Raw genomic sequence first — 13,413 nt, 5'->3', positions numbered from 1 at the left:
AATGGTGTTGAGGATGACATTGTAGGCAATGAGACTTTCAGCGCCATGGATCAGACAAAGTATAGACCTTAACGGGAGGGTGCTACAGATCAGAATGCTTGTAGCGGAAGTCAGGGTACTATCAACACGCGTCCCGTAGTATGTCCACGAATTTATCCCTCTACAAGGTCAGGAAGAGAAATAAGAATGCCTAAACGTTATGCAGATTATGTAATTGAATGACATTGTATTATTTTTCCATGTTATCAAGGAAGGGAGATGTTGAGCATGTAATATTGTATTCAGCATTAATGTACTGTACGACAAATGTTGGCATCGTATTTCGTTTGTGTTCATTGCTACGTCACTACCTGTGATCTCCGAATTCTCGGGGAGTATTTATGTGACGTCACGTTTAGTGCTCGGCAGTTGCCATTTTGGCTTTCACCGGGCGCTTCACTGTTCTGACCTCTCGTGGGTCCTTATGGTTAATACTTAATAAAAATCTTCGCTCCAGCTCTGTATCATTCCTTCTTTCTGCCGCAACACTCCATCTCCCTCCCTCGCTTTCTCTTCCTCTCTCTCGCTCCCTTGATCTTTCTCAATCTCTCTCTCTATTGATCTTTCCCTCTCTTTCCATCTGTCTGTCTCTCTTGATCGTTCTCTCCCTCTGAATTTCTCGATTCGGATTGGAACCCATGAGCTGTATGCAGGTCTCTACAGTTAATATACAATCCCACTGAAATACTGCAAATCATGTAACCAGTGACCTGCAGATTACACAGTGCTTTAATATATACAGGTTGTTTATTTTCATCTCATTCGCCCTTTTCATAAGTTTTCTATTGTATTTTTGCTGTCATGTCTCTTATAATTTTCCTGGCTAGGCAGCGCTTGCGCTGTCTCTGCGAGACATGTTTACAATTCATAGGCTTGCCATTTGTTCACTTGAACGCCGCTCGTGTTTGCCCCCCCTTCTCCCTTAGAACATGGACCAAGTCAGGCGCGCAACACCCATTGGACTCAAAGGGCTTCAGCCCCCCCCCCCCCCCTCGTGTGTGGCAGCCTGGGATGAGACAGCTTCCCGGGCACACACACACAGCCGCACCCGAGCACTTCACAGGTCTTTAAAAGACCATTTGCATGTTAATGAGGCCTTGCTGTTTCACCCCTTTTAAGAGCCCCTGCAGCTCCACTCTGCCTATTGCTTAAAGATTCAGCCCTCCCCCCCGAAATCAGCTCCACCCTGCCTATTGCTTAAAGATTCAGCCCCCCCCGAAATTTTTCTTAGCCCCCCCCCCCCCGAAATTTGGCTCTAGTTGCGCCTCTGGACCAAGTACCAGTGTCCATCCACTGCTCCTGTTTTTGGAGCTACTTTATTTGGATTTAAGCATCCCATATCAGTGCTCATGTTTTCACTTGCTCCGTCCCCTAACACCCGCCCGCTCTGTACCCTCACACCCTCCCACTTTCCTGTTTGAAGCAGGTTCACGTCTCTGTGCTGGATAGGAGTGGAGGTTCACTCACAGTCCGGTCTTACAGGGTCTAGGGTTAGAACCCCAGAGACAAGAGCATCGCATAACCAATAGGTCTCGCCTTTGGTACCTTATAAGTGTTTAGCCATGCAACAGTTGATGTTGTTGCAGGAAGGATATTGTGCTGCATAACTAAATACTTATAAGGCCCCAAAGGTGAGACCTATTGGCTTTGCCAATGCTTGTTCTTTAACTTTATCCTTTCTGTCATTTGTTGGGGAACAACCGTAGGCTAATGTGGCCACGCCAACTTGCAGTGAGGGATGGAGGTTTCCAAAATCTGCAGGCACGAGATTCCCCCCCTTCATGTTCTACAGTTGTGTAAGGGGTGGTACACCTCCAAACCGTGACTAGTTACACCCACTTCCAGGCAGAAGGTAGTGCTCATTAGCATAACAAGGCCAAAAATGTTAATCACAAAATATTAGGGTTTTTCACATGATCACTTCAGTTACAAGAAATAATTTCTATCTAACTTAATAGATTAACTAGACCTTCATCAGTTTCATTGGAAAAACAAAAAAATAAAACAGGAAACCGAAGACTTACTGAGGAAATAAAACACATCTGATTTTTATTAATAAGTCACTGTATATGAACAAAGGGTCAGTGGAGACAAACACAAGTAAGGAACTTAAATCACAGTAATTCAAGGACTAGGAGAACGTCACCACTCAAAACCAAGAGATGATTATAGTTCAGTAGCACATATCATACAAAATCTATACAAAATAACTATAAAAGTGGCATTAACAGTACGCAACATGTGCTTAATTTCATGGTGCGAAATGCGAGTCAACAGGATGAGGTACACATCCTCACGGAGGCGACGAAACATTAGATACTGCGCAACCCAAGGTGCCATCTCTTGGAAAACCGATGTAGGGTGGAGATCGTTGACCTCCAAGATTATAAAATCCAGTCATGTTTTAAGATCTCCACAATGAAAATGTATGAGGAAAATGTACATATGACTTATTTCAATGGAGACTATTTGCACATCTATAGGCTACCCTGAATATCTATATGATGGATAAATAAATGCAGCCCTGGGTGCATATTTGGGGGTTTAGTGAGCAATTTCTAAAATGAATGCAAAAAACACAGAAAATGTTCAGCTATTCAATGGGGTCTCATTAGGGAGTTTGGGTTCATTCTATCACGGTCAGCGGCCTCACTCCCACAGGGGTAAAACATTTGGAGCGATGGGATGAGGATGATTAACCCCATGAATCCAAAGAATCAACCAGAGTGTGTATGGTTCTAGTAAATTAACCTCCTCCACTCAAAGTTTCCAGATGCGGCTATCACCTTACCCCAGCTTTCAACCAAAATATACACAAGTGGCCAATCTATCAATTTCACCTCTATCTGTACTCTTCTCAATTCATAAGATAAAGGTCTCAGGCAGCTATGCCAGTGCAGTTTAATCACCACCACATCTGGCATACACCAAGGATGAACACACTGGGCAAATTGAGGTGGTGTAATGCTCTGGCAGTCCTTATTCTATGCCCTGGCAATGGCCGACGTTAGCTAGTAGAGGTAGTGTGTTGCTCGCGTAGCTCCACATGCAACGCTTTGGTACTTCTCTAAGCAGACTAGAAAGATCCAGTGGAATTTGAAAGGCCAGGTGGTAAGAAAGTGTTTGAGACCTTTTCAGAATAGTAGGGGATTATTTTTAGTGGTCTTAAATATTGGACCCTACAGGATTCTGAGGAATTTTAAATACTCAGATCCAGCGCAGAGTTGGTAGAGGAGGCACAACGAGAAAGGTGGCATTGATGGCATAGGGTAACTTTTCTCTTCTTCAGTAGTCTCTTGAAGTGTTGTTACCCAACAACAGAAAGGAACTGGGTCTTGGAAACTGACAGCTAATCCGTCTGTTTTGGTGTCTCAGCAGCAAAACTAGTTCATGACAACCACCTTGGTTTTCCTAAAGCAATTGCTTCACAGATTTTGTACCTTCTTATTGTTGTGGTTTTAATTAAATAATGCAATAATTACATTATTCCCCCAAGGAGTAAGGATGGTTTAAAGCTATGATTAATGCGTTCATGAAGTGCCTAACTAACTTATTGCAAATTATTAAAGCTTGAAAATGAGATCATCAGAATACGTATTACATTGTGTTGAAAAGTACATCCTCAGGCACATGTCCTTTTAGTGTGCGTGGTCTGTCTCTAAAATACGCAGCTCTCAGAGACCAACAGAACATACACCCATAGTCAGTGGTACATTATGCAATCAAGGACTTAGAAAGCTTAGCAATGTGCATAGAGAATCCCTAGTGTATCCCTCAATAAAAAAAAAAAGTGTTGTCATCCACTTGTTGTTTCATCGTCTACATGCAGTTGCTCAGCACATGCAGCCGCAAAAGATTTGGGGCATCAGTTTTCTGTAGGAGACTTTTGTCAGTGGTAGACAAGCATGATTAAAAGGCACAGTAACAAATCAATTGAGCTGCGTGAAATTACAAGAAGGTCTGAGGAACAGCAGACTACCTGAGCATAAAGGTTAACACACCCGTAAGAGCGAATTTTTACAAAAGGATCCAGCAACTTTTCATAAACATATGGCTTTTCGTAAATAATACCCATGCATACTTGTAGGCTTCCTTTTCACAATTAAAATTTTAGATCAACTTGGCTTTCAAGAGATTATTTCCGCTGGAGAGCTGTTGTAGATGCCCTCCCCTATACATGGGCATCTAGTGAAACCACTTACATGGGTAATCTATGCAAGCCACGCGCCTTATTCAGAGCAATACAAAAATACTGGAATTATTTCAGGAAGGGCATGCCCTAATATTTTTAAGACAGACGGTTGTGAAAGAATGCAGATTTGGCGTGTTGGCGACCTGATCTAGAGCATGCTGGGAAAGTATAATCTACCAAAAAAGCAGTAGTACCACAATTTTCACAATGATATTTCCTCCAGCGGTAAACCCTCCCTGTAGAAATGTCTCCTATGTGGGAAATTATGTTACCAGCTGTCTTCAAGGGGTAGTGTGAGATTTTTATAAAAAAAATGTAATTCTCTGCACTTCACAGAAATACTTTTTAGAACATTATTTATACTTCAATGGCATTTAAGCTCTGACCCTTAATTTACCACAAAATACCATTTCAACTTGTACAAGTCTAGAAAACACATTAAATGGTACAAATTCACATGCACAGAATCTATCTCAGAAACATGAACCCCAGCAGAATAAAATGTGCTCACAATCAGGCTGTGTTTCAGATGTACCAACCCCCCCAACGTGTATCCTAAGTGTGCATAAGAATGACCCCTTAAACACTCAAGGTCTGTGTTCACCATGACACTCCGGCATCCATGATTCCTCCTTAAAGCAATGTTAGTTTCTTTCACTGAGCGTGTGAGAATGAACAAAAAGCAAAAGAACAGCAGAAATGAAAAGCACCTGGTTACAGAGGGAGCGAACCCGTAAACATGAACACACCTTAACACGCGAACCAACATTTTGGTAAACAGCAACCAAAATGCTCTCTCACGCTAACCCTGTGGTGTGGTTGAGGCAGATTTAGTAATCCTAGCTTGTACACATTGGAATTAGTGGATTATGTCCATGTAGTGTGTGGGTATAGATTCCTAGAAGGGGCTGGTTCAGGGAGATGGTGTATGGAAGTGACATGCCACCTCTTCAATTAGCAGGGTACAACTCACTGTTAGAAACATTTTTTTTTTTTTTGCAACAGACACATTATTGCTAGTGGGTGAATGAAAGATGGACACAGGGATTCCCAAAATTTGGGAGGAAAATTTTGAAGTGCCACTTTGAACTACAGATTCTGAAATATGACTGTTTCAGAACAAAAAGAAATTCAAACTTTCTCAAGCCATACCTAGAGCAAGTCTTTGGTTTTTCCTCACGTTAACCTTATGATGACTTCACTACACTTTTGTTATCATGAGCGGGCTGTATTTTCCCCTTCTTGAACTGGGGCTATGTTATTATGAGTGATGTGTCCCATTTGCTACTGACATTACAATGACCAATTTTCCCCAAATAATGTCCATGTGGTAATGAACACGGTTCCAGGGCTATTTTTGGTCTAAAGACAGACAGTATAAAGTTGGGTTCAGGATATGTTACAGCATCACTCTAGTTAAAGAACGTTATGTTGGGTGGCCAACAATGCTTTACTTGGAGGAAAAATACCCAATTCTGGATATGAATTTGCCAGATGGAAAATAACTTTGTTTTGGAGCATTAAAACCGGGCTCTAAAAGGTCTTTAAATATGCCTCTTAGAACCTTTCAGAGAACATTCCAGCGTCCTGTATGTATGGAGAACGATGCATTAGATGCTAAAGAGCATGCATGCAGAATTTAGATAAAGCATGTGCGATTAATGTTGTTTCGGGAGGGCCTATTCCTTGCCAAATTTTCATATTTACATTTTCTGCCCTGCCCTTAATGTTGTATTTTTAAAAACACAATATTCCTACCCAACTAACTCAACCCCATCAGCAGTAGGTTTTAGCAGTGGGTTCAATGTGACAAATACATTTTGACCAATAATTTACTGTAAATGATTGGGTTCAGTCTGTATAAAAATCACTTCCTACAAACCCTATTTCGTATCTGACAAAAATGTGCAATACATAGTTTTGGGATTCTGTGCCAGGTGCATTTTTATGGCAAGCCTCCCCAATATGGCTCAAGAAAAATTGCGCACATCTTCACCACTTTTATTCTGAATCCAACTACAAAAAACTGTTCTGGGCAATCTGTTCCTTTGATGTGATTTTTAGTCTTTACAAAAGTATTGACAAGCAGTCTGCAAACTTGACACATCAAGAAAGGCATAGCCAGTTCGACGACAAAGGGTCCTCTGCCTAATAGGGTTGAAGACTGCCTTACAGGTTTCTGCGTTATGGTTTTCAATTTACACAACACATTTTTAGGTAGGCGAATTGAAGTTTGATCAATCTACCTGTGCAGTACATTCCACACTTGGGGGAATCCAGGAGTCCTAGCTCTTATAGTGAGAATTTGTTAACACGGGAAAGAATAAGAGTGATTATGGAATGCATTTACAGACTCACTGGTAGCAACCTCCCCTTCGTAAAGAATCCTTATGAAGCCGGCAGTTATAGCACTGGTCAGAAGTCATCACTCTTCTTTCTGCCACGCTTCTGGTGTATGATAATATATTCAAGTCATCTCGTCTTTGAGATAAGCGAAGATCAGACAAGCTGTGGCATTTTGAGACATGGCTGCTTGTGAAATGGTAAGAGCAGACTATAGGTCTACTGAGCCTGGACTTTCTTTCAGCCTGAGATGGCTGACCCTTTTCTGTGCTTTAGTAGGAGGTAATGTAAATTAAAACACCTTCGGAAATACAGTGGATGTTGCTCCCATAAGTCACTCAAGTGGACCACTCACACTATCCCACTTGTAAAACTGTACCTTAAACCCTTCTTTTTTGTGGAATAGTGACTTGTGAAATGGGGATTTTCTCACAACAGCAAGTATAGTCAGTGAGAACACAAGAAAATAGATGGCATATAGTGGCTCATAAGTATACCTCTTTCCCCGCCCATTATTTAGGGCAAGAAACTAAAAAATAAAACGGATAAAGACAGGCTTGATTCTCCCAGGGATCCTGGACACCGAGGTCAACTGGTTTCTGAAACTTTTTTCTTGATGACCACAGGTAAATCTGCAGAAGATCAGCACCACACTGCTTCTACACAAGACCCCAAAGTTCTGGAGCTTCCGGAGACCAAGAATGCCGCTCCAGTGGCGGATCAGGCATAAGTCTCTTCTCCTGGGTAACACTTGCAGCAGCCTACGTTGGAGAAATCTATTTCTGGCCGCTGATCCTGCTCATCGAGAAGCACGTTGGATGGCTTGTCCCACTGACTGATGATGTCTTCCACTCGACTGATGTACAGCAAGCATAAGAGAACTCCCAGAAACTGCACAACGAAAGGAAACACAAATATTTATTTCAGGAAGAGTCAAAGACATAGAAAGAAGTCCCTTAAACAATAAGCAGTGTTACTACACAGTTCAGCTTTGTAACCTAGGCGAAAGAGTAAAGAAATGAGTCCTACTTAGGTCACAAAAATTGAAAATTACCAGCTGCCCTTGTTGGTAATTCCCAACATGAATGAAACATGCCTGTTTGCTTCCTAGGTGGGTGGTAAGTGTATGCAATGTATTCACATAATTCAAGGGTTTACAGTCATCGCTTTTTCCTGCTGTCAGGTGAGCTGCACTAAGTGGTGTGAGTATGCCCTAAAGTGGGTCTCATGCTGCGCCTCCCGAATGAATCTCAATGCAGAAACAGGGCTGGGGTTGATGGAAGGGGCATGGGCCCTAGCTGTATTGCTTTTGGAATAGGAATAATGGTTGATTTGCCTATAGTTGGTCTCCTTCTGTAATGGCATGTAAGAGCTGAAAAATGATGGAATGGAGTGCACACAAAGTAATTACTAGTGCTCTAAATTAATTAAAACAATTCAATCCATTACATATTTGCTGTCTGAACCTATGTGCAGTAAGACCATGGCTGCCAGCATGACGTGGCTGTGCAATAATCAGCACACGTCTCTTACCCTCATTTTGTACACCTAAATATTTAATTTCTAAAGACAATTTAGTAATAGCATAAAAAAAATAAAAAAACACCATAACAACCACAATGTCAAAGTAGCCTCATAGGTCCGGACTGAGTTTATCTGAGAACACCAAAAGGTTTGTGTCCCCTCTTCCCAGCTCATGATCTGAAATTTGGGATTGAATTCGTTTATTTTTATTACAGGCCACCAGCGCCTGTTTTTTCTCTCTAGGTGCAGCACAAATTTTCCCTCCCTTTAATATCCCTCTGTTTGTTTTCCCCCTCCACTTAACCTTTGCACCCTGTAACTTCTCTAGCCGGCAAAGTTCCGCTCAGGCAGCCAGGAGCATGTGCACATTTAGCACATGTCTAGTTTCTGGCTGCCTGATCTGAAAAATAAAGTGTGTTTGTCAGGCTGACCTTTGCTCAGCCTGACAGACATTCTTTATAGTGGCCAAAAGGTGAGGGGGCGTGGCCCCTCAGCCCATTAGGATGGGCCGCAGCTGTGTGTTACCACCCTAACTCAGGAGATGGTAACTTTCCAATGTTTTGCAACTGGATTGCGGCCACAAACCTTGATATATACCATATGGTTGCCTGTAAAAAGCAAATACTGTTTAAGACACTAGTGTCGACTCACAGCCCTTCACAATGTGGGACCTCACTCAGTACCTGAACAAAAGGCCCCTCGTTCACTACTGCCCCCCCATAACGCAGTGACCCCCAGTTGTCATCTTTTTTAAAACCCTCCCAAGATCAAATTAGCAAAAAGAGGAGAAGGCTTCTTTTCTGGCAATAAGGGCTTAGAACCATCTTCCCCTAGCCATGAGGCAAAAAAGCAAATTAAGCTGTTTCCAGAATACTGTTGAAGACATATTCATTTAGTGCTAATTAAGCCTTTGCCATAGCTTTGTCTCCTGCTGTTTTCAGGGCCGAGATGCTCTTGGGCAGCTGTGCACTTTACAAGCCTGAACATAAAATAAAATAAATAAAAATACCTAATTGCTATTTTAACGGGGAAATCCGAAACACGCCCCTTTCAAATAGCAAATCTTGAAATGGGTTTAGAAGGACATAACCAATTACTAACATTGCTGAATTGAAAAATGGGTTTCGTGCATTTATAAAAGCCGGTTTGCAATTTCATACCCCGTGATGTAACGAATCACATGCTCTGCGCCCGCAAAATGACTTTGTACATCAGGTCGCAATGCTCCCTAATTTAGATTCATAGATAACATGGACCGCTGCAGTGCATCTTAACCAAGTTGTCAAAAGCAGATATAGATTATAAATCGGTATTATGCATTTTTAATTGCGTTTCTCAAGGATAGAGAAATGTTGACACCTCCAGGACAGCGGTAGCATAAGAAGCATGGATCTCATGGAAGAAAAATTGATAGCCTGGGCCCTGTTAATTCCGAAGAACCTTTCTCACAATTTCTCTAGTCAAACTCTACCCCACTAAAAAAAAAAAAACTTTATTACTTTGGAGAGCCACTAAGATAAGATCAAATTTAATTAAACTAGAAATTTGCGTTGGCTCTGCCTTTCTATCACCGGCCAAATTAGCCACTGGCGACATGTCCTGGTTTTGCTTTTGTCTGGTAGCACTTTGAATTTTAGGATCTTTAGTTCTGGTTCTCTCATTTTATTGGCACTTTACCCATGGGCTCTTAATGTAAGGCATGCGGAGTGCTGTCAGCAAGGGGGCTTTGGCCGTTTGGGTGTCTCACACTGAGTCGCTTGACAACCAGACAGATCTTCTCCACCTGCTATTCCAAAAGCATCTTTTTTAGTATTCCTCTCTAACCTTGTATGACTTTTCAACTTTACATCAGTGAAGGGTAGGTTCAGCTGCATGAAATGTATCCGATTTATTTTATTCTGCTGGGTTATGTACATAGCTGGCAATATGGAACAATTGCTTGAGTGAAGAGGCACAGCTCAGTTTGGGATATGGGTGCCAATGAACAGTCTATTCTTTAATGCAGCTCCCGTAGATTCTATTAAAATGACCAGATTTCTCATGTTTTACTCCCCAGGGCGAGGCAGCTTCCATGGAACACCCATGTTTGGGGCACTGCCTTATTATAGCGAGTTAAAGCAACAAATAGAATGCACCCACAGGCTTCACTTTTTAATATGTTAAAAAAGGTGGAGCCAGCAATCAAACAACAATTAACGCCACAAGTACAACATTCACATATTCCTCCCGCCTCTGGGGTCCTCTCTCAGCACTTTCCTCCCTCGTACCTCACCTCAGTCTTCCAGTTTACTCCTTCCCACCATCCCGCTGAATTCTCACTTCTACCTCCTCCCACCGCCTTCATTTGTCAAACGTACCTTCCTACCAATGAGACCACTTCACATGTGACCCTAAAAGCAAACATGACAGACAGGCTTTTCACGCAAATCTGTTTTTTGGGTGTGGGGACTGCAGGGATTAGAAAAATCCAGCTCTTTTCAAAGACAATTCACCCCTAATACTAATAACCAATCATCTCAATGATCACCCTCTTACAAAGAGCGGTCACTTCTGTTTCAATCACACTCTGGCGTTTTAGCGCTGCCCATATTAAGTCAAATAACTTTATTCGATTCTAAAGAATCATAAAAGTTTACAAAAATTCATACATTAATTTTAAAATCCAGAGAATTTTTAAGATACAAATGGTTTATACAAACATACAAAAATCGGTGCCAAGTTACATAAAAACTATTCATGATTCATATTGTTTCCTTATTAAAAAAGCAATTCTAATAAAACTGAGCACAGAGCTACAGATAGTGGCGTTATTGGTTGTTTTTTTCAAATCAAATACCTTTATTCGAGTCGAAAGAATCATAAGTTTACAAAACTTCATACATTCATTTTAAAATCCAGAGAGCTGCCCATATCAAAGTTACACACTCCCTTGGTAATATGCTTTTTAAACAAATGAAGGTTCATGCACCCACAAACCTATTTGTGTTTTTTACAGGCCACTTGTAACTAAATTCCTGTTTTTGCGCAATCACCCCCTAACATTTGGACTAATGCTTGTTTTTCGACTCTGCCATACGGGCCTCAGTCCCATTGCTCTGGCCCTTAAAAGGTGTAAGTCTAATTAGTCTACCAACAATTGGAATACGTGAACTTAATTATAGGTCCCTACCTAGTAAATTGGACCACGAGAACCCAGGGCCTTTAAGTAAAGTTTCCCCCGTGGACTGCAGCACTCAGTGTGCCACTACAAGTGTGACAAAGGGAAACATGATTCCCAGCCATTGCAGGTTGGCAGGGCAGTTTAAAACTGATAACTCAACATTGCCATTTAAACCAATGGCAAAATCCCAAACTATCCTTTTTTTTAATTTATACACAAGTCACCTCAAGGCAGCACTATTGAGCCCTAAAGGCAGGGTGCATTATAATAAAAAGTTGGACATGCAGTTTTTAACTTGACATGTCCTGACAGTAAAAACCCTGCACTGTCTTTTACTGCGGAAAGGCTGGTAGCCCCATTGGCGAGTAGGGAGTTACAAGCTGACAAATCTGCATTACTAACTTATACATGGGACCACTAAACATGGCACTTCCAGGTATTCAAACTGATCGTTGCGTTAAACATGACTTGTTGCTCAAGTCAAATTTAAGGACATTTTATACAAACGGCAACTTTGTTACAGGAAGTCTCCTTTTATAGTTGCACACAAGCTTCTGTCCTTCAAACAGACTTCCGCCCTGCTGGGGAAAGGTGAGAACAACTCTTAAGAAGCCAAACAAAGGATCTGCAGCGGGGAGAGGTGCAACCTCCCTTGGCAGAATGGCCAAGAGTGAGTGGGAGTCCAAAAGGCGAGCCTCAAAGGGGGAGTCATCTTTGAATGATAAATGATAAATCACACACGGAAAAGGCTGCTCTTTTGTTTAAGCAGACAGGCTGGCATCTTGGGCAGAGAGGGAGAAGCCGTTGTCAACCTGGTTTTTCAAGGAAAGTGTCGCCCCCACCTCCGCGTTGAGTACGGGAGTTCCACACACCATGAGAAGGCTTCTGCCATGTTAAGAGTGGGCAGAATAGTTCATTCTAAGCTAGCCACATGCCAAACTTCACAAGAGGTCTCCAATAAGCAGGAGGGGAGCTAGTAGTCACCACATCCCCTAAGGACTCAAAACAGGCATAAAAGTGGCACCCTCGCCACCCAGAACTCAGACCGCATCTGAACAGGCGAGAGGGCAGAAGGAAGACTGCCCTGCTGTTCTCTGGACCCAGCAAAGAGGCCGTACCACAGAATGGCACCGTATGTACCTTGGGCTATCAAAGAAAGGACTTTGCCTGGTTTGTGTAAAAGTCATCTCCGAGACCCAGACAGAGCAGGTGACCAACAGTCAGTTGGCTGAATCTCTGTTACAGATGAAGTACCACAAAAGCGAGAAGAATGCACCCTTGTGAGCCCAGTGCCAAGAATCCTGAATGCCACTGGATGCCGAGGTGAAGCCTCAAAAGTTGAACCTTGTTCTGCTGGACCCTGGACAGTCAAAGTAAGTACAGTTTGGTCAGCCAGCATCACTGGCGTAACGAAAATTGAGGGAACCTCCCTGCAAGGAACGTGAAGGAGCCCCCTCCGGGCTCAATCAAGAGCTCTCCGGCAAGAGTGCTGTGCTGAGGGGGCCCCCTGGAGCTTGGGACCCCCCGCACCGCCAAGGCCGTGGGAGCCAGTGATACGCCCCTGCCCAGCATGAAAGTCCCTGCAATTTAAAGGGAACCACTGGTTTTGCTGTAAAAGGAGACCAGTGGACTTGGGACATCAGCCCCTAAGGGCAAAGTCTCCCCCCCCTTGCTTGAGGACTTCGAGAGCCACAGGAAGACCTCGATACCAGCTCAGCATAATTGAGCATATTCATCATCTTGCATCAGGACCACTACATTGACTTCTATGGCAGTTTGCCCTTAGTGCCTGGAACTGGACTGAATACTGCTTTTCCTTGCGAGGTAAGTTTCCAGTTGAACCAGACTGGCCCCTCTGACTGGCTCCCTGGAAGAGTTCGCTCCCACAAGAGTGCCCATATAGCCATTCTCAAGTTACTTGTCGAGGCTAACCCTAAACTTTGAGTCACGTTCGAGTTGAGCGATTTATTGCACTTGCCTGAAAAGCAGCGACTGTTACCTAAAAGTTCATATCGCCGTAATCCTCTTGTAGATTTGGGTCACTGAGGTGCCTATTTAAAGAGAAAAATATAGCCTATTTTTATAAATTGGTGTAGGATTTTTATTGTGTTGCATTTTCTTCTTATCAACTATTTAAGTACTTATTCATGCTTTG

The 13,413-nt window shown here is 42.6% G+C and overlaps 1 protein-coding gene across 1 annotated transcript in view; it reads right to left on the bottom strand.

Moving 5' to 3' along the window:
* Nucleotides 1–2,063: 2,063 nt before the first annotated feature.
* Nucleotides 2,064–13,413, bottom strand: part of TSPAN15 (tetraspanin 15) — a 192,447-nt gene continuing 181,097 nt past the window's right edge. The window contains exon 8 of the mRNA XM_085625251.1: nucleotides 2,064–7,465. Within this exon, the coding sequence (XP_085481377.1) occupies nucleotides 7,295–7,465 (171 nt within the window). The 3' untranslated portion in view covers nucleotides 2,064–7,294. The remainder of the gene's footprint in view (nucleotides 7,466–13,413) is intronic.

This window comes from Triturus cristatus, chromosome 9, assembly GCF_964204655.1.
Source record: "Triturus cristatus chromosome 9, aTriCri1.1, whole genome shotgun sequence".
In the NCBI taxonomy this organism is placed as follows: domain Eukaryota; kingdom Metazoa; phylum Chordata; class Amphibia; order Caudata; family Salamandridae; genus Triturus; species Triturus cristatus.
This window is presented reverse-complemented; position numbering and strand designations above follow the sequence as displayed.